Below are 26,639 nucleotides of genomic sequence, written 5' to 3'. Positions count from 1 at the left end.
CTATGACAACGCCCCCCCCCCCCCCCCCCCCCCCCATAGCGCCCCCTTCCCCCCCCAGCCGGCGCCGCCACCAATCACCCTAGTCACCCCGGATACCCCCCCCTGCTCCAACACGGGCAAAGGCTCAGACAACCGTGCTCCCGGATATACCCCCACCGCGAACAACCGTATCCGCTGCACCTCTGCCAGAGCTGAGAAGGTCAACACGGAAAATCAGACCACCCAAAAGACTGAATATGTAATTCTTTTTTTTTTTTTTTTTTATTAAATAATATTTTATTGAAAATTTTTGGTCAACCAACACAGTACATTGTGCATCCTTTACACAACATTATAACAATACAGATAATAATGACCTTTTTTATTTAAACAAGAACAAAAGAAAACAACAACAAATAAATAAATATTAAATAACAAAAATAAAAACTAGCCCTAATTGGCAACTGCCTTGTCTCAGGCCACCCCCCCCCCCCCCCCCCCCCCCCACCCCCCACCCCCCAAGTTCTGGGCTGCTGCTGCTGCCTTCTTTGTTCTCCCCTATCTATCTTTCCGCAAGATATTCGACGAACGGTTGCCACCGCCTTGTAAACCCTTGAGCCGACCCCCTTAGGACGAACTTAATCCGCTCTAACTTTATGAACCCCGCCATATCATTTATCCAGGTCTCCACCCCCGGGGGCTTGGCTTCTTTCCACATTAGCAATATTCTGCGCCGGGCTACTAGGGACGCAAAGGCCAAAACATCGGCCTCTTTCGCCTCCTGCACTCCCGGCTCTTGTGCAACCCCAAATATAGCCAACCCCCAGCTTGGTTCGACCCGGACTCCTACTACTTTCGAAAGCACCTTCGTCACCCCCATCCAAAACCCCTGTAGTGCCGGGCATGACCAAAACATATGGGTATGATTCGCTGGGCTTCTCGAGCACCTCGCACACCTATCCTCCACCCCAAAAAATTTACTGAGCCGTGTTCCAGTCATATGTGCCCTGTGTAATACCTTAAACTGAATCAGGCTTAGCCTGGCGCACGAGGACGACGAGTTTACCCTGTTTAGGGCATCTGCCCACATCCCCTCCTCAATCTCCTCCCCTAGCTCTTCTTCCCATTTCCCTTTTAGTTCGTCCATCATAGTCTCCCCTTCGTCTCTCAATTCCCTATATATATCCGACACCTTACCGTCCCCCACCCATTTCTTTGAGATGACTCTGTCCTGCACCTCTTGTGTCGGGAGCTGCGGGAATTCCCTCACCTGCTGCCTCGCAAAAGCCCTCAATTGCATGTACCTGAATGCATTCCCTTGGGGCAACCCATATTTCTCGGTCAGCGCTCCCAGACTCGCAAACTTCCCATCCACAAATAGATCTTTCAATTGCGTTATACCTGCTCTTTGCCACATTCCATATCCCCCATCCATTCCCCCCGGGGCAAACCTATGGTTGTTTCTTATCGGGGACCCCCCCCAGTGCTCCGGTCTTTCCCCTATGTCGTCTCCACTGTCCCCAAATCTTCAGTGTAGCTACCACCACCGGACTCGTGGTATAGTTCCTTGGTGAGAACGGCAATGGGGCTGTCACCATAGCCTGCAGGCTGGTCCCCCTACAGGACGCCCTCTCTAATCTCTTCCACGCCGCTCCTTCCTCCTCTCCCATCCACTTACTCACCATTGAAATATTAGCGGCCCAATAATACTCACTTAGGCTCGGTAGTGCCAGCCCCCCCCTATCCCTACTACGCTGTAAGAATCCCTTCCTCACTCTCGGAGTCTTCCCGGCCCAAACAAAACCCATAATACTCTTTTCTATCCTTTTGAAAAAAGCCTTCGTGATCACCACCGGGAGACACTGAAACACAAAAAGGAATCTCGGGAGGACCACCATCTTAACTGCCTGCACCCTCCCTGCCATTGACAATGCTACCATGTCCCATCTCTTGAAATCTTCCTCCATCTGTTCCACCAACCGCGTCAAATTTAGCCTGTGCAATGTGCCCCAATTCTTAGCTATCTGGATCCCCAGGTAACGAAAGTCTCTTGTTACCTTCCTCAACGGTAGGTCTTCTATTTCTCTACTCTGCTCCCCTGGATGCACCACAAACAGCTCACTCTTTCCCATGTTCAATTTATACCCTGAAAAATCCCCAAACTCCCCAAGTATCCGCATTATTTCTGGCATCCCCTCCGCTGGATCCGCCACATATAGTAGCAGATCATCCGCATATAAAGATACCCGGTGTTCTTCTCCTCCCCTAAGTATTCCCCTCCATCCCTTGGAACCTCTCAGCGCTATCGCCAGGGGCTCAATCGCCAGTGCAAACAGTAATGGGGACAGAGGACATCCCTGCCTTGTCCCTCTGTGGAGCCGAAAATATGCCGATCCCCGTCCATTCGTGACCACACTCGCCACTGGGGCCCTATACAACAGCTGCACCCATCTAACATACCCCTCTCCGAACCCAAATCTCCTCAACACCTCCCACAGATAATCCCACTCCACTCTATCAAATGCTTTCTCGGCATCCATCGCCACTACTATCTCCGTTTCACCCTCTGGTGGGGCCATCATCATTACGCCTAACAACCTCCGTATGTTCGTGTTCAGCTGTCTCCCCTTCACAAACCCAGTTTGGTCTTCATGAACCACCCCCGGGACACATTCCTCTATTCTCATTGCCATTACCTTGGCCAAGACCTTGGCATCTACATTGAGGAGGGAGATTGGTCTGTAGGACCCGCATTGTAGCGGATCCTTTTCCTTCTTTAAAAGAAGCGATATCGTTGCTTCTGACATAGTCGGGGGCAGTTGTCCCCTTTCCTTTGCCTCGTTGAAGGTCCTCGTCAGTAGCGGGGCGAGCAAGTCCAAATATTTTCTGTAAAATTCAACTGGGAATCCGTCCGGTCCCGGGGCCTTTCCCGTCTGCATGTTCCTAATTCCTTTCACCACTTCTTCTACCGTGATCTGTGCTCCCAATCCCATCCTTTCCTGCTCTTCCACCTTGGGAATTTCCAGCCGATCCAAAAACTCCATCATTCTCTCCCTCCCATCCGGGGGTTGAGCTTCAACAATTTTTTATAAAATGTCTTGAACACTTCATTCACTCTCTCCGCTCCCCGCTCCGTCTCTCCATCTTCGTCTCTCACCCCCCCTATTTCCCTCGCTGCTCCCCTTTTCCTCAATTGGTGTGCCAGCAATCTGCTCGCCTTCTCTCCATATTCATACTGTACACCCTGCGCCTTCCTCCATTGTGCCTCTGCAGTGCCTGTGGTCAGCAAGTCAAATTCCACATGCAGCCTTTGCCTTTCCCTATACAGTCCCTCCTCCGGTGCTTCCGCATACTGTCTGTCCACCCTCAAAAGTTCTTGCAACAACCGCTCCCGTTCCTTACTCTCCTGCTTCCCTTTATGTGTCCTTATTGATATCAGCTCCCCCCTAACCACCGCCTTCAACGCCTCCCAGACCACTCCCACCTGAACCTCCCCATTGTCATTGAGTTCCAAGTACTTTTCAATGCATCCCCTCACCCTTAAGCACACCCCCTCATCCGCCATTAGTCCCATATCCATTCTCCAGGGTGGACGCCCTCTTGTTTCCTCCCCTATCTCCAAGTCTACCCAGTGTGGGGCATGATCCGAAATGGCTATAGCCGTATATTCCGTTCCCCTCACCCTCGGGATCAATGCCCTACCCAACACAAAAAAGTCTATGCGTGAATAGACTTTATGGACATAGGAGAAAAACGAGAACTCCTTACTCCTAGGTCTACTGAATCTCCACGGGTCCACCCCTCCCATCTGCTCCATAAAATCCTTAAGCACCATGGCTGCTGCCGGCCTCCTACCAGTCCTGGACTTCGACCTATCCAGCCTTGGTTCCAACACCGTGTTAAAGTCTCCCCCCATTATCAGCTTTCCGGTCTCTAGGTCTGGGATGCGTCCTAGCATTCGCCTCATAAAATTGGCATCGTCCCAATTCGGGGCATACACGTTTACCAACACCACCATCTCTCCCTGTAATTTGCCACTCACCATCACGTATCTGCCCCCGTTATCCGCCACTATAGTCTTTGCCTCGAACATTACCCGCTTCCCCACTAATATAGCCACCCCCCTGTTTTTCGCATCCAGCCCCGAATGGAACACCTGCCCTACCCATCCTTTGCGCAACCTAACCTGATCTATCAGTTTCAGGTGCGTTTCCTGTAACATGACCACATCTGCTTTAAGTTTCTTAAGGTGTGCGAGTACTCGTGCCCTCTTTATCGGCCCGTTAAGCCCCCTCACGTTCCACGTGATCAGCCGAGTTGGGGGGCTTCCCCCCCCCCCCCCCTTGCCGGTTAGCCATCATCTTTTTCCAGCTTCTCGCCCAGTTCCCACGCGGCTGTATTTCTCCCAGACGGTGCCCCCCCGCCCATCCTTTCCCGCACCCACTCCCCCCTTTCCCCAGCAGCAGCAACCCAGTAATTCCCCCCTCCCCCCCCCCCCCCCCCGCTAGACCCCCCGCTAGCGTAATTACTCCCCCCATGTTGCTCCCAGAAGTCAGCAAACTCTGGCTGACCTCGGCTTCCCCCCGTGATCACGGCTCGCCCCGTGCGGTGCCCCCTCCTTCCTGCTTCTCTATTCCCGCCATAATTATCATAGCGCGGGAACCAAGCCCGCGCCTCTCCCTCGGCCCCGCCTCCCATGGCCAACGCCCCATCTCCTCTCCCTCCCCACCTCCCCCCATCACCACCTGTGGGAGAAAGAAAAGTTACCATACCGCAGGATTAATCATACAATACAATCCCTCTTCGCCCCCCCCCCCCCCCCCCCCACTCGTCCCACCACTTTGTCCAAACGTTCATTTTCGTAGTCCAATCATTCCAATTTTTCTTCTACAATAAAAGTCCACGCTTCATCCGCCGTCTCAAAGTAGTGGTGCCTCCCTTGATATGTGACCCACAGTCTTGCCGGTTGCAGCATTCCAAACTTTATCTTTTTTTTGTGAAGTACCGCTTTGGCCCGATTAAAGCTCGCCCTCCTTCTCGCCACCTCCGCACTCCAATCTTGCTAGACGCGGATCACCGCGTTCTCCCATTTACTACACCGAGTTTTCTTCGCCCATCTAAGGACCATTTCTCTATCCTTAAAACGGAGAAATCTCACCACTATGGCTCTGGGAGCTTCTCCTGCTCTCGGTCCTCGCACCATAACTCGGTATGCTCCCTCCACCTCCAACGGACCCGTCGGGGCCTCCACTCCCATTAACGAGTGCAGCATCGTGCTCACATATGCCCCGACGTCCGCCCCCTCCACACCTTCAGGAAGGCCAAGAATCCTCAAGTTGTTCCTCCTTGCGTTATTTTCCAGTGCCTCCAACCTCTCCACAGATCGTTTCTGGTGTGCCTCCTGTATCTCCGACTTCACCACCAGGCCCTGTATATCGTTTTCATTCTCAGCTGCTTTCGCCTTCACGACCCGAAGCTCCTGCTCCTGGGTCTTTTGTTCCTCTTTCAGCCCTTCAATCGCCTGTAATATCGGGGCCAACAACTCTTTCTTCATTTCCTTTTTTATCTCCTCCACGCAGCGTTTCAAAAACTCTTGTTGTTCAGGGCCCCATATGAAACTGCCACCTTCCGACGCCATCTTGGTTTCTGCTTGCCTTCCTTGCCGTTGTTCCAAAGGATCCGCTGCAATCCGGCCACTTTCCTCTCCTTTTTCCATCCGTGTCCAGGGGGAACACCCTTCTGGTTTACCACACGGTGTTTTCAGCCGTTAAAATTGCCGTTGGGGCTCCTATTAAGAGCCCAAAAGTCCGTTTCACAGGGAGCTGCCGAAACGTGCGACTCAGCTGGTCATCGCCGCACCCGGAAGTCCTGAATATGTAATTCTAATTCACCCCCGACCGACTATGCGTTTTTTAAAAACAGGGGGTGAATGTGATGAATGATAACTATATAACTGTACCTTTAATGTGATGATCCCTTTAAGACTGGGTTTGGAACCCAGGGGGACTCCGCCTCTGGCTCCGCCCCCCCCCCAGGGAACTGTATATAAGGTAATGTTCAGTGGGCAGCGTGCAGTGACCACACTTCTCGGCAGCTGTCAGGTTCTCTGCTAATTAAAGCCTTTGAATTATCAATCTTCTCTCTCGAGTCGTAATTGAGGGTATCTCAGAGTGCTATTGACCTGACTCCAACCTCCACTTCAAAGGCAATTTCTATGCTGGAAAATCCCATTGCTGGCCCATCATCAAGCCCAACTATTCCTGCTGAGCACTCTCTCTCGAGCTCAAACTTCAAGAATATTTTATAAGTACAGAAAAATTTGCCTATTTTATTCCTTCAAAATTTATATATACTATAAGCATATACTTTATTTTTTTAAATTACTTTATTTGATGTCATTTATTTTTCGTTGCAGTTGACCCAGGATAGGCTACTGATTTTATTCAAAATCCCAAATCGTGGAAAAATCAACTCCAGCGTGGTCTAGAGTGTCGGACAACTTGCCTGGAAGAATATACTTTCACAATTTTGAACAAAATTTTGTAAGACGTCACTGTCCCATTTTTCCATCAATTTGATCACTATCATGTTCATTTTGTGGGTACACGCAATAGTGAGTGAAAGTAAAAGCCAAGTGCCTGATCTTCATGTGAGAGAAGTTTGTGAAGAGCCTGGGTATGGGGGTCACGTCGAGAAGGAGACTAGGTATGGAGGAGAGCTTGGGGAGATGCGATTCAGAGAGAAAACTTTACCAATTCATTAGAAGTGGCTATTGAGGCAGAGACTAGAGCATAATTTAAAAATAAATGAGAAGTATTCAAAAAGGTAATATAAAAAGCTTTGTGGGGGAATGGGGTTAACATTGGGGGTTACATGATCTTTTCCTGTATTATAGCATCAATCATTTTGTGAAAACTCTCATTGGCTCTGAATCCAGGAAGTTGCTCAAATGTTTTGGTGCAGAGCTACGTTTCGGACAATGTGCTGTGTGAGAAAGTGGCCGAAACGCCAAGCCCGTAGTCTATTTTGGATCTGAGTTTGGCAGGTTTGTGCAGATTGATTTTGATATGTGGCTGAGGCCCTTATACGTGGGCAATTAATGCCCCCGGGTGGGGGTAGGGGGGGGGTCCCTTGATTAATGGCGCTCTGTGCCTGATCGAGGGTCCAGGCAAATGGAAGTGTGGGTGCCCACTAAGAGCCATTCCCCTGCCCTCCCGAACCTGTCACTCCTCCTATCCCTCCCGTGCTCACCTTGGCCTGGGGGTTCTTTGCTGATTCTCTGCCGCTGGCGGTTTCATTGCCAGCAGTGACTGCTGCTCTTGCTGACGCTGCCGACAGTGGACAGCTGCTAGCCTCTGATTAGAGAGGCTGAGATTTCTGGCCTGTGGTTCTTGATCTGGGGATGGTCTGCTGCAGGCCACTTAAGGAGGCAGTGGGGTAGTGGTACTGTCACTGGACTAGTAAACCAGAAACCCAGGGTAATGCTTTGGGGACCTGGGTTCAAGCCCCGCCATAGCAGATGGCAACATTTGATTTCAATAAAAATCTGGAATTAAAAGTCTAATGATGCCCATTTGATCTAAAAACCGATCTGTTTCACTAATGTCCTTTAGGGAAGGAAATCTGCCATCCTTTCCTGGTCTGGCCTACATGTGACTTCAGACCCAAAGCAATGTGGTTGACTCTTACTGTCACCTCAAGGGCGATTAGGGATAGGCAATAAATGCTGGCACAGTGACGCCCACTTCCCATGAACACATTTTTTAAAAAGTGCCTGGGGGCCACTTAATACAGTGGGCCTCCCCCCAAAGAGGCGACGCAGGGCTCTCACCAGCTCTCCATCTGGCAGACGAGACCTGCTTCTCTTCACCACAGATCATAGAATTTACAGTGCAAAAGGAGGCCATTCAGCCCATCGAGTCTGCACCGGCCCTTGGAAAGAGCACCCTACCTAAGCCCACACCTCCACCCTATCCCCGTAACCCCATCTAACCTTTTTTGGACAATAAGGGCAATTTATCATGGCTTATCCACCTAACCTGCACATCTTTGGACTGTGGGAGGAAACTTCGGAGCACCCGGAGGAAACCCACGCGCACACGGGGAGAACGTGCAGACTCCACACAGACCAGCCAAGCCGGGAATCGAACCTGGGACCCTGGGGCTGTGAAGCAACTGTGCTACCGATGCTGCCTAACCTGCTGAGTGTTTCCAGCATTTAGGATTTGTGGCGATCGGTAATCGGGATAGGCGGGATGCAGATTTGGGGTTATTATCAGATCAACCATGACCTTATTAAATGGCAGAGCAGGCACGTGCGGCTGAATGGCCTACTCCTACTCCTTATTCAGAAACACTGTCTAAAGTTACAGATTGTTTAGTCACTACCTGGATTTCAAATAAATGTAGCTATAGTGAATTTTCCTCTGGCACATTTGCTGTTGATGAGATAATTGGTGCTCCTCCTCCAGGCCACTAGAGGGCACAGGCATTTTGTCCTGCAAAAGCAATGCCCTTCCACCTTTCAGATCAAAAGCCCACCAGAGCAGTTAGATCAAGCCTCAGATGCTGTAAAATGTGTGTATACTTTTACTTTTTTTTTTTAAAAACCTTATTATCGTAAATTATGTTACGTGCAAATCTCTCAACCAAAACTTCTGAATTCTCTTCTGCCTCAGATGTGATACCAGTTCTGCAAGGGGATAAAATTGCAATATTCCACTGTAAGTATTTTCTAATGTTTTACAAAATATCATTTTATGTTTGCTGCCTCCAGCTTTTGCTCCCTCTTCCCGTTCTTCACTCTCTCCAATTCGCTCTATCCTCCACCCTCTCTCTCTCTCTCTCTCTCTCTCTCCCTCTCTCCCTCTCTCTCTCTTTCTCCAGTTGTACTTCCTTGCCCACTCCTCTGGCCCTCTTATTTCTCACTTTATCCACTTATCCCCATGCCCCAAATCCATGCATGACCTAAATAATACAATTGGTCTCCATCTCCTACTGCAATGTCGTGGATGATTGGTCAGTAATATGTTTAAAATACTTTTTCATTCACGACCCAATGTAGCTCTGAAGTCAAGCGAGCAAAAATTGAGTTACTTGCTTCTAAATAATGCTTAAGCACTGTGGAACTCAGAAATGAACATTCGACAATTAATAATTTTTATTTATACGTTCACCGGATCAGGGAGCCGCTGGCTTGACCAGCATTGTTGCCTATCCCTATTTGCCCTTGAAAAGGTGGTGATGAGCTACCTTCCTGAACCTTTGCAGTCCATTTGCTTAGATATAGTCAGTGCTGTTTGTTGTGTTATGTAATTTGGAATAACACAAGCTGCCACTTGATGCAGTTTTGAGTAAAAGATGCTCCAGACTTTGAAGTGAGTTCAGTGTGTTTTATTGAACTATGAGCACAGTTCTCAATGAGTTCGACTCTCTGCTAATCTAAATGTAGTAACTCAGTCTAACTGAACCAGCCTTGCTCTAAGCCACGTGCTGGGGTGTGATGCTGAGGATACACCCTGTCTCACTGCGTAGATGTTGGTCTGTGGAAAGAGGCGGGGTGTGAGTGCCTCATCCATTTTATAGTGGGATACCACCCTTGAGTGTCCTGACTGCTCATTGGTCGTGTCCTATTCTATGTGTTCATTAGCTGCATGTTTGCATATCATGACACTGTTAAGAAGGAAGTACCAGGACTTCCGGGTGCGGCGATGACCAGCTAGGTCGCACGTTTCGGCAGCTCCCGTTGGAACGGACTTTTGGGCTCTTAATAGGAGCCCCAACGGCAATTTAAATGGCAAAAACACTGTGCGGTAAACCAGAAGGGAATCCCCCCGGACACGCATGGAGAAGGGAGAGGATAGCGACCGGATTGCGGAGGATCCTCTGGAGCAGCGGCAAGGAAGGGAAGCTCAAAGCAAGATGGCGTCGGAAGGTGGCCGTTTGTTATGGGGCCCGGAGCAACAAGAGTTCCTGCGGCGCTGTGTGGAAGAGCTGAAGAAGGAGTTGAAGAAGGAGCTGTTGGCCCCGATATTGCAGGCGATTGAAGGACTAAAGGAGGAGCGGAGGACCCAAGAGCTGGAGCTTCGGGTCGTGAAGGCAAAGACTGCTGAAAAAGAGGATGAAATACAGGGCCTGGTGGTGAAGGCAGAAACGCACGAGGCACAGCACAAAAGGTGTGTGGAGAGGTTGGAAGCACTGGAGAATAACTCGAGGAGGAAGAATTTAAGAATCCTGGGTCTTCCCGAAGGCGCAGAAGGGGCGGACGTCGGGACATATGTGAGCACGATGCTTCACTCGCTAATGGGATCGGAGGCCCCGACGGGCCTTTTGGAGGTGGAGGGAGCTTATCGAGTTCTGGCGCGAAGACCAAAGGCTGGAGAAATACCTCGAGCTATAATGGTGAGGTTTCTCCGCTACAATGACAGAGAGATGGTTCTCAGATGGGCGAAGAAAACCCGGGAGCTGTAGGTGGGAGAACGCGGTGATCCGCGTATACCAGGATTGGAGTGCGGAGGTGGGGAGAAGGAGGGCAAGTTTCAATCGGGCTAAGGCGGTGCTTCACAAAAAGAAGGTCCAGTTTGGAATGTTGCAACCGGCGAGATTGTGGGTCACGCACCAAGGGAAGCACCACTACTTTGAGACGGCAGAAGAGGCGTGGACATTCATTGTGGACGAGAAGCTGGAATAGTCTGGCGAGAGAAAGAGCTTTTGGGACAAAGTGGTGGGGTGATTATGTGGGGCGAGGAAGGGGAAGGGGGGTGGGGGATGATTTTTCAATTTGTTAATTTTGTGATCCTGTAACTTTTCTCTTTTCCCCATGTTGGGGGTGGGGGAATGAGGAACTGTGGGTGCCGGCCATTAGGGGCGGGGCCGAGTGGGAAACGCGGGCTTTGTTCCCGCGCTATGAGACGCAGGAAGGAGGGGGCCTCGCACAGTGGGAGCCGAGGACAAGGGGGGAAGCCGAGGTCAGCCAGAGTTTGCTGACTTCTGGGAGCAACATGGGGGGTGCAACTATGCTAGAGGGGGATCTAGCGGAGGGGGGGGGGGTTAACTGGGTTGCTGCAGCTAAGGAGAAGGGGGAGCTGTTATGGGATGGGGTGGTCGGGGCGGGAGGGCACCGTCGGGGGGATATACGGGTACGTGGGAACCGGGTGAGGAGCTGGGTTAAAAAAGGGGATGGCTAGTCGACAAGGGGGGGGCGGGGGTAAGAGCCTCCCAACCCGGCTGATCACGTGGAATGTGAGAGGGCTGAACGGGCCGATTAAAAGGGCACGGGTACTCGCACACCTAAAGAAATTAAAGGCAGATGTGGTTATGTTGCAGGAGACGCATCTGAAACTGATAGATCAGGTCAGACTACGTAAAGGATGGGTGGGACAGGTGTTTCATTCGGGTTTAGATGCGAAGAATAGGGGGGTGGCTATCTTAGTGGGGAAACGGGTACTGTTTGAGGCAAAGACCATAGTGGCGGATAGTGGGGGTAGATATGTGATGGTGAGTGGCAGATTGCAAGGGGAGGCGGTGGTTCTGGTGAACGTATATTCCCCGAACTGGGATGATGCAAATTTTATGAGGCGTATGTTGGGACGTATCCCAGACCTGGAGGCGGGAAAGTTGGTAATGGGGGGAGACTTCAATACGGTGCTTGATCCAGGGCTGGACCGGTCGAGGTCCAGGACCGGGAGGAGGCCGGCAGTGGCCAGGGTGCTCAAGGACTTCATGGAGCAGATGGGAGGGGTAAACCCCTGGAGATTTAGTAGGCCTAGGAGTAAGGAGTTCTCATTTTTCTCCCATGTTCACAAAGTGTACTCACGGATAGACTTTTTTGTCTTGGGAAGGGCATTGATTCCGAAGGTGACAGGGACGGAATATACGGCCATAGCCATTTCGGACCACGCTCCACATTGGGTAGACCTGGAGGTAGGAGAGGAAAAAGAACAGCACCCACTCTGGAGAATGGATATGGGCTTATTGGCGGATGAGGGGGTATGTTTAAGGATGAGGGGGTGTATTGAAAGGTACTTGGAGCTTAATGACAATGGAGAGGTTCAGGTGGGAGTGGTCTGGGAGGCGTTGAAGGCGGTGGTCAGAGGGGAATTGATATCCATAAGGGCACATAAAGGGAAGCAAGAGGGTAAAGAAAGGGAGCGATTGTTGAAAGAACTTCTGAGGGTGGACAGGCAATATGCAGAGGCACCGGAGGAGGGACTGTACAGGGAAAGACAAAGGTTACATGTGGAATTTGACCTGTTGACCACGGGTAAGGCAGAGGCACAGTGGAGGAGGGCACAGGGTGTACAGTATGAGTATGGAGAGAAGGCGAGTCGGCTACTGGCCCACCAATTGAGGAAGAGGGGAGCAGAGAGGGAGATAGGTGGGGTGAGAGATGAGGAGGGAGAGATGGAACGGGGAGCGGAGAGAGTGAACGGGGTGTTCAAGGCATTCTATGAGAGGTTATATAAGGCTCAGCCCCCGGAAGGGAAGGAGGGAATGAGGTGTTTCCTGGATCAGCTGGAATTCCCGAAGGTGGAGGAGCAGGAGAGGGCGGGACTGGGAGCACAGATTGAGATGGAGGAGGTGGTAAAAGGGATTGGGAGCATGCAGGCGGGGAAGGCCCCGGGACCGGATGGATTCCCGGTGGAATGTTATAGGCAATATATGGACCTACTGGACCCACTTTTGACGAGAACCTTTAATGAGGCCAGGGAAAGGGGGCAGTTGCCCCCGACTATGTCGGAGGCGACAATATCGCTCCTTTTGAAGAAGGAAAAAGACCTGCTGCAGTGTGGGTCCTACAGGCCCATTTCCCTTTTTAAATGTAGATGCTAAACTCCTGGCCAAGGTGATGGCGACGAGGATAGCGGACTGTGTCCTGGGGGTGGTCCACGAGGATCAAACTGGGTTCGTTAAGAGGAGACAGCTGAACACGAACATACGGAGGTTGCTAGGGGTAATGATGATGCCCCCACCAGAGGGGGAGGCGGAGATCGTGGTGGCGATGGACGCCGAGAAAGCATTCGACAGAGTGGAGTGGGATTATCTGTGGGAGGTGCTGAGGAGATTTGGTTTTGGAGAAGGGTTTATTGGATGGGTACAGCTGCTGTATAGGGCCCCGGTGGCGAGTGTGGTCACGAACAGGCAGAGGTCTAACTACTTCCGTCTTTATAGAGGGACGAGGCAGGGGTGTCCCCTGTCTCCGTTACTGTTTGCATTGGCGATTGAGCCCCTGGCCATAGCACTGAGGGGCTCCAGGAAGTGGAGGGGAGTACTCAGGGGAGGAGAAGAACACCGGGTATCTCTGTATGCAGATGATTTATTGCTGTATGTTGCGGACCCAGTGGAGGGGATGCCTGAGATAATGCAGACACTCGGGGAGTTTGGGGAATTTTCAGGGTACAAATTGAATATGGGGAAGAGTGAGTTGTTTGTGGTGCATCCAGGGGAACAGAGCAGGGGAATTAGATGATTTACCGCTGAGGAAGGTAACAAGAGATTTCCGGTACTTAGGGATTCAGATAGCCAGGAGTTGGGGAACCTTACATAGGCTTAATTTAACAAGATTGGTGGAACAGATGGAGGAAGATTTTAAGAGATGGGACATGGTGCCCCTGTCACTGGTGGGTAGGGTGCAGGCGGTCAAAATGGTAGTCCTCCCGAGATTCCTTTTTGTCTTTCAGTGCCTTCCGGTGATGGTCACGAAGGCTTTTTTCAAGAGAATTGAGAAAAGTGTTGTGAGTTTTGTGTGGGCCGGGAAGACCCCGAGAGTGAGGAGGGGGTTCTTGCAGCGTAGCAGGGATAGGGGGGGGGCTGGCACTACCGAGCCTAAGTGAATACTACTGGGCCGCCAATATCTCAATGGTGTGTAAGTGGATGAGAGAAGGGGAGGGAGCGGCGTGGAAGAGATTGGCGATGGCGTCCTGCAAAGGAACCAGCCTATTGGTGACGGCGCCGTTGCCGTTCTCCCCGAAGAAATACACCACAAGTCCAGTGGTGGTGGCAACGCTAAAAATTTGGGGGCAGTGGAGACGACATAGGGGAAGGACGGGAGCCTCGGTGCGGTCCCCGATAAGAAATAATCATAGGTTTGTCCCGGGGAGAATAGATGGGGGATTCGGAGCATGGCAGAGAGCTGGGGTTGTGCAACTGAGGGATCTGTTCGTAGACGGGACGTTTGCGAGTCTGGGAGCGCTGACGGAAAAATATGGGTTGCCCCAAGGGAATGCATTTCGGTACATGCAACTGAGGGCATTTGCGAGGCAACAGGTGAGGGAATTCCCACAGCTCCCGACGCAGGAGATTCAAGATAGAGTGATCTCAGGAACATGGGTGGGGGATGGTAGGGTGTCGGATATATACAGGGAAATGAGGGCCGGGGGTAGATCATGGTGGATGAGCTGAAGGGGAAATGGGAAGAAGAGCTGGGGGAAGAGATTGAGGAGGGGCTGTGGGCTGATGCCCTACGTAGGGTAAACTCGTCGTCCTCGTGCGCCAGGCTAAGCCTGATACAATTCAAGGTTTTGCACAGGGCGCATATGACCGGAGCACGGCTCAGTAAATTTTTCGGGGTAGAGGATAGGTGTGGGAGATGCTCGAGAAGCCCAGCAAACCACACCCACATGTTTTGGTCATGCCCGGCACTGCAGGGGTTCTGGGTGGGAGTGGCAAATGTGCTTTTGAAGGTGGTGGGGGTCCGGGTCGAGCCAAGCTGGGGGTTGGCTATATTCGGGGTTGCAGAAGAGCCGGGAGTGCAGGAGGCGAAAGAGGCTGATGTCTTGGCCTTTGCGTCCCTAGTAGCCCGGCGAAGGATATTGCTTATGTGGAAGGAAGCCAAACCCCCGGGCGTGGAGACCTGGATAAATGACATGGCAGGGTTTATAAAACTAGAACGGATAAAGTTCGCACTAAGGGGTTCGGCTCAAAGGTTCACCAGGCGGTGGCAACCGTTCATTGACTACCTCGCAGAACGATAAAGGAAATGGGAAGGCAACAGCAGCAACCCAGGGGGTGGGGGGGGGGGGGGGAGGGCTTGGGTGGGTCCCCAGGGATGTTTTTGTATAGATAGTTGTACTTGGATATGTATATTGGATTGATCTGGAGAGTTATCATTTTTGTTATGGCAGTTGCCATATAGTTCCTGTTCAGAGGATGTGTGACTTGTAGGGGAACTTATAGGTGGTGTTTTTCTCATGCACAGCTGCCCTTGTCTTCTATGCAGCAGACGTCATGTGCTTGGAAGCTGCTATTGAAAGAAACTTGATGAGTTGCTGCAATGCATCTTGTAGATGGTACTCACAGCTTCTACTGTGCATTGGTGTCAGCTGGGATGTCAATCTAGCAGGCTGTTATGTTCCGGATGGTGTCAACCTTCTTAAATGTTGTTGGAGCTACACTCATCCAGGCAAATACAGAATACTCTCTCTTGTTGCAAATGGTCATTGCCTGGCATTTATGTGGTGTGAATATTACTTCACATGTATCAGCTCATACCAGATGTTGTCCGGATTTTGCTGCATATAGACAGAGACTAAAGTATCTGAGGAGTCGTAAATGGTCCTCAACATTATGCAATTATTAGTGAGCACCCCAAATTCTGACCCTATGATGGAGGGAAGGTCATTGATGAAGAAGTTACTTTGAAAAACCTCTGCAGTGATGTCCTGAGACTGAGATAATTGACCTCCAATAACCACAGCTATCTTCCTTTGTGCTGGTATAATTTCAACCAGCGGAAGTTCCCCCCTGATTCCCATTGATTTCAGTTATGCTCCGGGTCCTTGATGCCATACTCGGTCAAATGGTACCATGATGTCAAGGGCCGTCACCAAGGCTGTGATGAGGTCAAGAGCTGAGTGGCTCTGGCGGAAGCTAAACTGAACATCAGCGAGCAGGTTATTGCTGAATATGAGTGCTGCTTGATAGCATTGTCGATGATGCATTCAATCTCTTTGATAATGTTTGAGAGTAGACTATTGTGGCGCTAATTGGCTGGATTGGATTGGTCCTGCTTTTTGTGGACATCACCTACCTGAGCAATTTTCCATATTGGGACGGCATGGTGGAACAGTGGTTGGCACTGTTGCCTCATCACTCCAAGGACTCGGGTTCAATTCTGGCCTTGGGCGACTGTCTGTGTGGAGTTTGCATGTTTTGCCCGTGTCTGCGTGGGTTTCCTCCGGGTGCTTCAGTTTCCTCCCACAATCCAAAGATGTGCAGGTTAGGTGGATTGGCCTTGATCAATGCGCAGGGTTACGAGGGGAGGGTGGGCAAGTGAGCCTAGGTAGGGCAGCATAGTAGCACAGTGGTAACACTGCAGTCTCACAGCGCCGAGGTTCGATCCCGGCTCTGGGTCACTGTCCGTGTGGAGTTTGCACATTTTCCCCGTGTTTGCGTGGGTTTCGCCCCCACAACCCAAAGATGTGCAGAGTAGGTGGATTGGCCACGCTAAATTGCCCCTTGTAAAAAATGAATTGGGTATTCCAAATTTATTTTAAAAAAAAGATAGGGTGCACTTTCAGAGGGTTAGTGCAGAACCAACCGGCCGAATGACCTCCTCCTACACTGCAGGGATTCGATGGATTGTCGGGTTGATGCGAGTGTTTTAGCTGTACTGGAACATCTTGGCTAGGGACACAGCAAGTTCCAGAGCACAAGTACGAGAATGTTCACGGGGCCCATAACCTTTTCAGTATCTAGTGCCATCGGCCCTTTGATATCATGTGGATTGAGTGGCATCTGTCCAACTGGGGACCTCGGGAGGGGGCTGAGGTGGATCATCCGCTTGGCACTTCTGGCTGAAGATGGTTGCAAATGTTTCAGCCTTGGCTTTTGCAATGATGTGCTGGGCTCCTCCATCATTGAGGATGGGGATTTTTGTGGAGCCTCCGCCAGTAAGTTGTTTAATTGCCCACCACCATTCACACCTAGATGTGGCAGGACTGCAGAGTTTAGATATAATACTTTGGTTGAGGGGGGGCTTAGCCCTGTCTATCGCATGCCATTTCAGCTAGGTAGGTGCAAGAATATTTTCTTTGTAAATAACTGTTATCTACTCTATTTGTGATAACTGATTACCTCGGACACAGGATGTATTTCTCATTGAGAAAGTCACACTGTTTAATGGTGTCTCCGTACTTGAGAATTAATAGGTTAACGATAGCAGTTCAGGCAAGGGTAGATCTAATCCCAAGTTTGCAAAATGATACTGTGCCTATGTTTAATCTATACACATACTGCAGTGAAGCTGTTTAACTGGTTACCTTGACCTTCAGTGTTTTACACCATAGGAACCAGCAAAACTAAAGGATAAGTTCCAGATGACTATTCATACACAGTATACTGGAGGAAGTATTGAAATTTTAAGAGTAAACTTTATGCCAGGAACCAGACCCTCCACAGTATGCATTGCCGAGGAGTAGAGCAAGAGGGAGTTTTTTAAAAAAAAAAGTATTTTTCTTAAAAGTTTTTAACATTTTAAAACATTACAACACAAAAATAAACCCAACCCAAACCACATTCCTCCTCCCCAACCTTAACAGTTGCCGATAACTAGTTCTTCAAAATGTATATTAAACATGCCCCACCTCTTGTGGAACCCCTCATTCGCCCCTCTTGGGGCAAATTTCACCTTCGCTAAATGCAGGAACTCCATTAGCTCCCCAGCCACTCCGAGGCAAGAGTAGAGAAACTGACCTCCATCCCAATAAAACCCGCCGGCGAGCGATCACAGAGGCGAAGGCTAAAATATCTGCCCCACATCCGCCTGCAACTCCGGCAGGTCTGACACCCCGAATATGGCCCCCAGAGGACCAGACTCCAAGCCCACATGCAAGATTATTGGCATGGTGCTGAAAAACAACCTCCAAAGTTTGTCCAACTGCAGGCAGGACCAGAACATGTGTACATGATTAACTGAGTTCCTCCTACACCATTCACAAATATCCCCGGCCTTCTCAAACAGCCGGCCCATCCTAGACTTCGTCAGGAGCGCCCAGTGTACCAGCTTAAGCTGTATTAACCCCAGTCTCACATACGAGGTTGAGGAATTCACCCTCCATAGCACCTCTCACCACAATCCTTCCTCTGGCACCACACCCATGATACACGATCAATGACCACTAAAACGAGATTGTAGTCCAACTGAAGGCTTTAATAAGCTAGATGTTTCCCCCAGCAGCTCAGGTACAGAATGAAGGCTGCTGGGGTGGCACAGGTTCTTATACCCCGCCGAGCAGGGTGGAGCTATCATACATTCTAACCAACAGAAAGCATACAGTTTCCACCAATGGTGCTTTAGCCTATCAGGTACCGTAATACCTATACTACCACATTCACTCCCTGTTAAAAAAGAGTCCGGCGGTGGTGGTGGCCTGAAACTACAAAACATGGCAACGTGGTGTAATTAGTTATGGAGGTACCGTAATACTTCCGTACAGTGTTTACTAACTATTTACAATTCTCATACCTATGTACATTTTATGGTTTATAAGGTGCTGCACTGGAGCGGAGGATGGGACTGGTGGCTGGGATGTGTGTGGGGTTCCGGCAGGCGCCAGGTCCCGTAGGGAGACCGTATCTTGTCGGCCGTCGGGGTACTCCTCGATGGAGTAGGGCGGGTTGTGGGTCTTGACAAAAATGGAAAAAGGAGTGACCCACGGGTGGCAGAGGTCCTTGTGGAGGGCTCGGAGGCGGTCCACTTTTGCGGTGGCACATGTGCCGCGGGACAGGGCGTCAGGAGGCTCGTTTAGTTTCCCGGGACAATACAAGATCTCGTAGTTGTAGGTGGAGAGTTCGATCCTCCACCGCAAGATCTTGTCGTTTTTTATCTTGCCCCGCTGTGCATTGTCAAACATGAAAGCAATCGACCGTTGGTCCGTGAGGAAAGTGAATCTCCTGCCGGCCAGGTAATGCCTCCAATGTCGCACAGCTTCTACTATGGCCTGGGCCTCCTTTTCGACTGAAGAGTGGCGGATTTCTGAGGCGTGGAGGGTACGAGAGAAGAAGGACACGGGTCTGCCCGCTTGGTTGAGGGTGGCCGCCAGAGCTACGTCGTACGCATCGCTCTCGACCTGGAAGGGGAGGGACTCGTCGATGGCCGTTGCAATGTCTGCTTTGATGCGGCTGAAGGCCTGGCGGGCCTTTATCAACAGGGGAAAAGCTGTGGATTGGATCAGAGGACGGACCTTGTCCGCGTAGTTGGGGACCCACTGGGCGTAGTAGCTAAAAACCCCTCGGCAACGTTTCAGGGCCATGGAGCAGTGAAGGAGGGGGAACTCCATAAGGGGGTGCATGCGTTCAGTGTCGGGGTCTATAACTCCATTTCGCACTACGTAGCCGAGGATGGCTAGGCGGTCGGTGCTAAACACGCATTTATCCTTGTTGTATGTAAGGTAAAGGATTTTAGTGGTCTGGAGAAATTTTCGGACGTGGTCCTGTTGGTCATGGCCGCAGATGGTGACATTATCAAGATACGGGAATGTTGCCCGTAAACCGTACCAGTCAACCATTCGGTCCATCTCGCGCTGGAAGACTGAGACCCCGTTGGTGACACCGAAGGGAACCCTTAAGAAGTGATAGAGCCGCCCATCTGCCTCGAAGGCAGTGTCTTTGCGGTCACTTGTAAGGATGGGGAGCTGGTGGTAGGCGGACTTGAGATCCACCGTGGAGAAGACCTTATAATGCGTGATCTTGTTTTCCAGGTCGGATATGCGGGGGAGAGGGTACTCGTCCAGCTGCGTAAACCTGTTGATGGTCTGACTGTAGTCGATGGCCATCCTATGCTTCTCCCCGGTCTTTACCACCACTACTTGAGCTCTCCAGGAGCTGTTACTGGCTTCAATGACCCCTTCCCTCATTAGCCTTTGGACTTCTGACCTAATAAAGATCCGGTCCTGGGCACTGCAGCGTCTGCTCCTGGTGGCGACGGGTTTGCAATCCGGGGTGAGGTTCGCAAACAGGGAAGGCGGGTCGACCTTAAGGGTCACGAGGCCGCAGACAGTAAGGGGGGGTATAGGGCCGCCGAATTTGAAGGTCAGACTTTGAAGGTTACACTGGAAGTCTAAACCCAGGAGTGTAGCCGCGCAGAGGTGGGGAAGGACGTAGAGACGGAAATTTTTGAACTCCCTTCCCTGGACTGTGAGGTTTGCTGCACAAAACCCCTTTATCTCCGCTCAGTGGGAACCGGAAGCCAGGGAGATTTTTTGATGAATGGGGAGGGAACAACGCCTTACCATGTCGGGGTGTATGAAGCTCTCCGTGCTCCCAGAGTCGATTAAGCAGGACGTCTCGTGCCCATTAATGAATGCGGTCGTCGTAGCAGTTGAGAGTGTTCGAGGCCGAGACTGATCCAGAGTCACCGAGGCTAATCGCAGCAGTTGAGAGTTCTCTTCGGGAAGTGCGTGGTCAGCCGAGCTGGGGTCCTGGGGGTTCATCCAAGATGGCGGCTCCCATTGGTCGCACATGGCTGTGGGTGCACAAAATGGCGGCGCTCATCCCTCCAACGTGGCGTCTGCGGAACAAGATGGCAGCGCTCGGGGTCCGCACGTGGCCCTGGAATATGAAGATGGCGGCGACCGCTGGCCTCACGGGGCCCGTGGAGATGTTTGTGGTTGCGGTCCGCATTCGCCGACGGAGACCGTGGCAACCGCACGTGCCTGGCATACCCCCACAAAATGGCCCTTTTTGCCGCATCGCTTGCAGGTGGGCCGGGCAGCGCTGGTGGTGGTGCTTGGCCTGCCCACAAAAGTAGCAGCGGGTCCCCTCGGGGTTGCCAGGCCGCCTTGCAGCGCAGGCCTGTGGGGGAACGGGGGAAGTCTCTGGGTCGGCTGCGGAGGGGTTCCACGCTGCTCATGGGGCTGCCGCGCGGTCGGGAACGTAAGCGCGGGCGTTCCTGGAGGCCACGTCCAGGGAGCCTGCAAGGGCCCGTGCCTCCCTGAGACCCAGGGTGTCCTTTTCTAACAGACGCTGGCGGATTTGTGAAGATAGCATACCTGCCATGAAAGCGACCCAGACGAAGAGTTCCAAGTGTTCGCTTGCCGAAACTTGCAGGCAGCTGCAGCTTCTTCCCAACACCAGGAGTGCACGGTAGAATTCCTCCAGCGATTTCCCCAGGGGTTTGTCACCTTGTTGCAAGCAGGTGCCGTGCGTAGACCTGGTTTACCGGGCGAATATAGTGTCCTTTTAGCTGCTCTATTGCTGCATCGAAGTCTTCCGCTTCCTCGATGAGGGTGTAAATCTCCGGGCTCACCCTTGAGTGCAGGACGTGCAGTTTCTGCTCACCCGTGGGTGCGTTTTCGGCCGTCCTGAGATACCCTTTAAAGCACGCTAACCAGTGCTTAAAGATTGCCGCTGAGTTCGCCACGTGGGGGCTAAGTTGCAGACACTCCGGCTTGATTCGGAGCTCCATCCTTTCTTCTTAAAAAAACTAGCTTATTAAATTGATGCACGATCAATGACCACTAAAGCGAGGTTGTAGTCAAACTGAAGGCTTTAATAAGCTAGATGTTTCCCCCAGCAGCTCAGGTACAGAATGAAGGCTGCTGGGACGGCATGGGTTCTTATACCCCGCCCAGCAGAGCGGAGCTACCATACATCCTAACCAATAGAAAGCACACAGTTTCCACCAATGGTGCTTTAGCCTATCAGGTACCGTAATACCACACCCCAGATCCTCCTCCCTCTTGACCATAACCCCCTCCAGAGACATATTAAATGGGAGCGGCGCCGTTGCCAGAGCCCGCAACACCGACCTCCTACAAGAACCTGCCTCCATGTTCTCACACAGCCTCCGTCTCCCTACTCCAACCCCTCCTTCTCTGCATTTGCTGCTCAGTAGTAGTACAAGTTCAGAAGCCCCCCACCCGACTGCCACCCTCTCTGCAGAACCGTCTTCCTAATCTTAGCTTTCGTGCCTGCCCGGACAAACGGCAGAAGAAACCTGTCCACCCCCTTAAAGAGCGACTTTGGTAAAACAAAAAGCGGCAGGCACTGAAATAAAAGTAAAAACGAGGGTAAAATATTAATCTTCACCGCCTGCATCCGACCAGCCAACAATAAGGGAAGGTTATGCCACCTCTGTAGATCCGCCTTAACCCTCCATACCAGACTCATTAAATTTATGAAGCCGGGCCCCATCCTGGGCCACCTACACTCCCAAATATCTGAAGCGAGGGCAACATGGTAGCATAGTTGTTAGCAGTATGGCTTCCCAGGTTCGATTCCCAGCGGAGTCTGCATGTTCTCCCATGTCTGCGTGGGTTTCCTCCGGGTACTCCAGTTTCCTCCCACAAGTCCCGAAAGAATTGCCATTAGGTGAATTGGACATTCTGAATTCTCCCTCTGTGTACCTGAACAAGAGCCAAAATATGGCGACTAGGGATGTTTCATAGTAACTTCATTGCAGTGTTAATGTAAGCCTATTTGTGACAATAAAGATTCTCGTCATTGTCACCCAAAATGACAACCCACTCCGACTCCCACCCCTAGAGAAGGCACCACAAAACACTCACTTTTACCCAAGTTCAGCTTGTAGCCTGAAAATGCCCCAAATCTCCGAAGCAGTTCCATTGTATCCGCCACAGAAGAGCTTGAGTCCAAAATGTACCTCTCTCCATTTATCCGAGCTCCTCAGCGCTGCGGCCGGTGTTCTATTGCCAGCACAAACAGAATGAAGGACATGGGGCATCCGTGCCTCGTTCTCCTGTGCAATGGACAGTACACTGAATTCATCTTATTTGTTCGCACACGTGCCATTGGATCCTTATGCAACAATTCCACCCATTAAACATGTATTTTTAGGACATTGCAGTAATATGTAATCAAATGGGATTTATCATGGCTAACTTGACCAAAAGGACGTCACTCCTGATGCAATTTGCTGTGCATTGATCGTGAGAAGCAGGACAGCAAAACCCGCATCCTGGATTATTGCACAAAGACAGGGGGCGGGATTCTCCCCTACCCGGCGGGACGGGGGTTCCCGGCGGGATGGAGTGGCATGAACCACTCCAGCGCCAGGCCTCCCCAAAGGTGTGGATTTCTCCGCACCTTTAGGGGCCAAGCCCTCACCTTTAGGGGCTAGGCCCTCGCCGGAGTGGTTGCCGTCCCGCCGGCTGGTGTGGAAGGCCTTTGGCGCCACGTCAGCCGGGACCGAAGGGACTCCGCCGGCCGGCCATCGCGGAGACCCCCGGCGGGGGGTTGGAGGATTCCGCCCAGGATATCAGAAGTGACGTCCTTTTGGTCAAGTTAGCTATCCTAAATCCCATTTGATTACTTATTACTGCTATGTCCTAAAAATACATGTTTAATGGTTAATAATGATTATTCAGTACACTCCCTAGAATTCATCTCAATCCTTAATAAAGTAACTTATGTAAAACTACTCCAGTGGCATGGTAACGATTCAGTTTTAAGAGGTATCATCGCTGAACCCCCCATTCATGGGTCTCTTGCAACGGCACCACGTTGGCTTTCAAGCTCTTCAAATGTGAGAAAACTCTCACTCGCTTCACCTGTCCCCCAGCCCTCTCGCGTTCCACATCACCACCATGACCGGGGTCTCAAACCAACCCCCCCCTTTTTCCCCCCCCTCCCCGCCCCTCCTATCAGCCACAACGCCACTCCTGGCCCTGCCTAGCAGACGGGACGTAGCCCTACCCGTAGTCACCAATGGCTCTCTGCCCCTCCCCCCCCCCCCCCCTTCCCAGAAAACCCCCAACCACTTCCTCTTGAGAACACCTTTCCTTGTATCATACCCCACCCCCCAACCATTCAATCTCCCAGGCCCATCGAAACCTGTCCATGCATGTTGCACTGACCATGGCCTCGCTCCCGTTCACTAACCAACTTACGTTTACTAGCGAGGTGGCCTCTGCCACAGCCCCATCCCCCACGCAGAAAACCAAGCCAACACCAAATCCCACCACACCCAATCCTTCCAAACTCCCCACCCAACAATCCCTCAGACCCCCCAAAAAATCAAATCCCAGCCGATCATTACAAACCCCCAAACCATCCCTTTCCAATTATAATTTAAGCATAACAAAAACCAAGAAAGAAAATAAAAGAAAAAGGGAAGAGAGATGTACAAAACAAAACGGAAAAGATCACGACCACCAAAGTCCAAACGCATTTCAGTCCCAGTCCTTCACCTTTCACAAATTGTGAATCACCCTCAGCTTTACCAGTAGACCACCTCAAACCTTGCGTTGCTTTTATACAATGCTGCCTTCGCACAGCCAAAGACCACCTGCCAGCTCTGCCATGAGATTCTGGTGCATCCGAATACCAATACCTTCCCTCCTCACTTTCAATTCAGCTTCGCCTATCTCAACACCTTCTCCTTCACCTGTTAACTATGGAAGCAGACTATTACAGCCTCGGTGGCTCATTCGTCTTTGGCTTCGGCCGCAGAGACCAGTGGGCCCTGTCCAACCCGTAGGGGGAGGGGTCCTCCTCCGCCCCATCAATTTAATAAGAACATAAGAACTAGGAGCAGGAGTAGGCCATCTGGCCCTTCGAGCCTGCTCCGCCATTCAATGAGATCATGGCTGATCTTTTGTGGACTCAGATCCACTTTCCTGCCCGAACACCATAACCCTTTATTCCTTTATTCTTCAAAAAATTATCTATCTTTATCTTGAAAACATTTAATGAAGGAATCTCAACTGCTTCACTGAGCAGGGAATTCCATAGATTCACAACCCTTTGGGTGAAGATGTTCCTCCTAAACTCAGTCAAAGAACAAACAGAACAAAGAAAAGTACAGCACAGGAACAGGCTCTTCGGCCCTCCAAGCCCGTGCCGACCATGCTGCCCGTCTAAACTAAAATCTTGTACACTTCCTGGGTCCGTATCCCTCTATTCCCATCCTATTCATGTATTTGTCAAGATGCCCCTTAAATGTCACTATCGTCCCTGCTTCCACCACCTCCTCCGGTAGCGAGTTCCAGGCACCCACTACCCTCTGTGTAAACAAAACTTGCCTCGTACATCTCCTCTAAACCTTGCCCCTCTCACCTTAAACCTATGCCCACTAGTAATTGACCCAACTACCCTGGGGAAAAGCCTCTGACTATCCACTCTGTCTGTGCCCCTCATAATTTTGTAGACCTCTATCAGGTCGCCCCTCAACCTCTGTCGTTCCAGTGAGAACAAACTAAATTTATTCAACCGCTCCTCATAGCGAATACTCTCCATACCAGGCAACATCCTGGTAAATCTCTTCTGCACCCTCTCGAAAGCCTCCACATCCTTCTGGTGAAATGAAATGAAATGAAAATCGCTTATTGTCACAAGTAGACTTCAATGAAGTTACTGTGAAAAGCCCCTAGACACCACATTCCGGTGCCTGTTCGGTGAGGCTGGTAGGGGAATTGAGCCGTGCTGTTGGCCTGCCTTGGTCTGCTTTAAGAGCCAGCTATTTAGCCCAGTGTGCTAAACCAGATAGTGTGGCGACCAGAATTGAACACTATACTCCAAGTGTGGCCTAACTAAGGTTCAATACAGCTGCAACATAACTTGCCAATTCTTATACTCAATGCCCCGGCCAATGAAGGCAAGCATGCCGTATGCCTTCTTGACTACCCTCTCCACCTGTGTTGCCCCTTTCAGTGACCTGTGGACCTGTACTCCGAGATCTCTTTGACTTTCAATACTCTTGAGGGTTCTACCATTCACTGTATATTCCCTACCTGCAATAGACCTTCCAAAATGCATTGCCTCACATTTGTCCGGATTAAACTCCATCTGCCATCTCCGCCCAAGTCTCCAAACGATCTAAATCCTGCTGTATCCTCTGACAGTCCTCATCACTATCTGCAATTCCACCAACCATTGTGTCGTCTACAAACTTACTAATCAGACCAGTTACATTTTCCTCCAAATCATTTATATATACTACGAACAGCAAAGGTCCCAGCACTGAGCCCTGCGGAACACCACTAGTCACAGACCTCCAATTAGAAAAGCACCCTTCCATTGCTACTCTCTGCCTTCTATGACCTAGCCAGTTCTGTATCCACCTTGCCAGCTCACCCCTGATCCCGTGTGACTTCACCTTTTGTACCAGTCTACCATGAGGGACCTTGTCAAAGGCCTTACTGAAGTCCATATAGACAACATCCACTGCCCTACCTGCATCAATCATCTTTGTGACCCCTTCGAAAAACTCTATCAAGTTAGTGAGACACAACCTCCCCTTCACAAAACCATGCTGCCTCTCACTAATACGGCCATTTGCTTCCAAATGGGAGTAAATCCTGTCTCGAAGAATTCTCTCCAGTAATTTCCCTACCACTGACGTAAGGCTCACTGGCCTATAGTTCCCTGGATTATCCTTGCTACCCTTCTTAAACAGAGGAACAACATTGGCTATTCTCCAGTCCTCCGGGACATCACCTGAAGACAGTGAGGATCCAAAGATTTCTGTCAAGGCCTCAGCAATTTCCTCTCCAGCCTCCTTCAGTATTCTGGGGTAGATCCCATCAGGCCCTGGGGACTTATCTACCTTAATATTTTTCAACACGCCCAACAGCTCGTCTTTGGATCTCAATGTGATCCAGGCTTTCTACACGCCCTTCTCCAGACTCAACATCCACCAATTCCTTCACTTTGGTGAATACTGATGCAAAGTATTAATTTAGTACCTCACCCAGTTCCTCTGG

At 50.9% G+C, this 26,639-nt stretch overlaps 1 protein-coding gene across 12 annotated transcripts in view; it reads left to right on the top strand.

Annotated features, from left to right (window-relative positions):
- LOC140427824 (type 2 lactosamine alpha-2,3-sialyltransferase-like) overlaps window positions 1-26,639 on the top strand; it is a 236,019-nt gene that overhangs the window by 84,430 nt on the left and 124,950 nt on the right. For 2 of the 12 annotated variants that reach the window (XM_072513529.1, XM_072513530.1), the window contains exons 3-4: window positions 6,395-6,521; window positions 8,658-8,702. The exons of 5 other annotated variants lie outside the window; for them this stretch is intronic. Coding sequence is in view for 3 of the 7 variants with exons in the window: in XM_072513527.1 (XP_072369628.1) it covers window positions 6,657-6,684; window positions 8,658-8,702 (73 nt within the window). In the remaining 4 variants the exon portion in view is untranslated. Of the gene's footprint in view, window positions 1-6,394; window positions 6,522-6,631; window positions 6,685-8,657; window positions 8,703-26,639 lie in introns of those variants that run through there. 5 more of the 12 variants (XM_072513540.1, XM_072513539.1, XM_072513533.1 and 2 more) reach the window with 3 other exon arrangements.

Source organism: Scyliorhinus torazame, chromosome 8 (assembly GCF_047496885.1).
Source record: "Scyliorhinus torazame isolate Kashiwa2021f chromosome 8, sScyTor2.1, whole genome shotgun sequence".
Classification (NCBI taxonomy): domain Eukaryota; kingdom Metazoa; phylum Chordata; class Chondrichthyes; order Carcharhiniformes; family Scyliorhinidae; genus Scyliorhinus; species Scyliorhinus torazame.
Note: the sequence above shows the minus strand (reverse complement) of the source record. Positions and strands in the feature narration are given on the sequence as shown.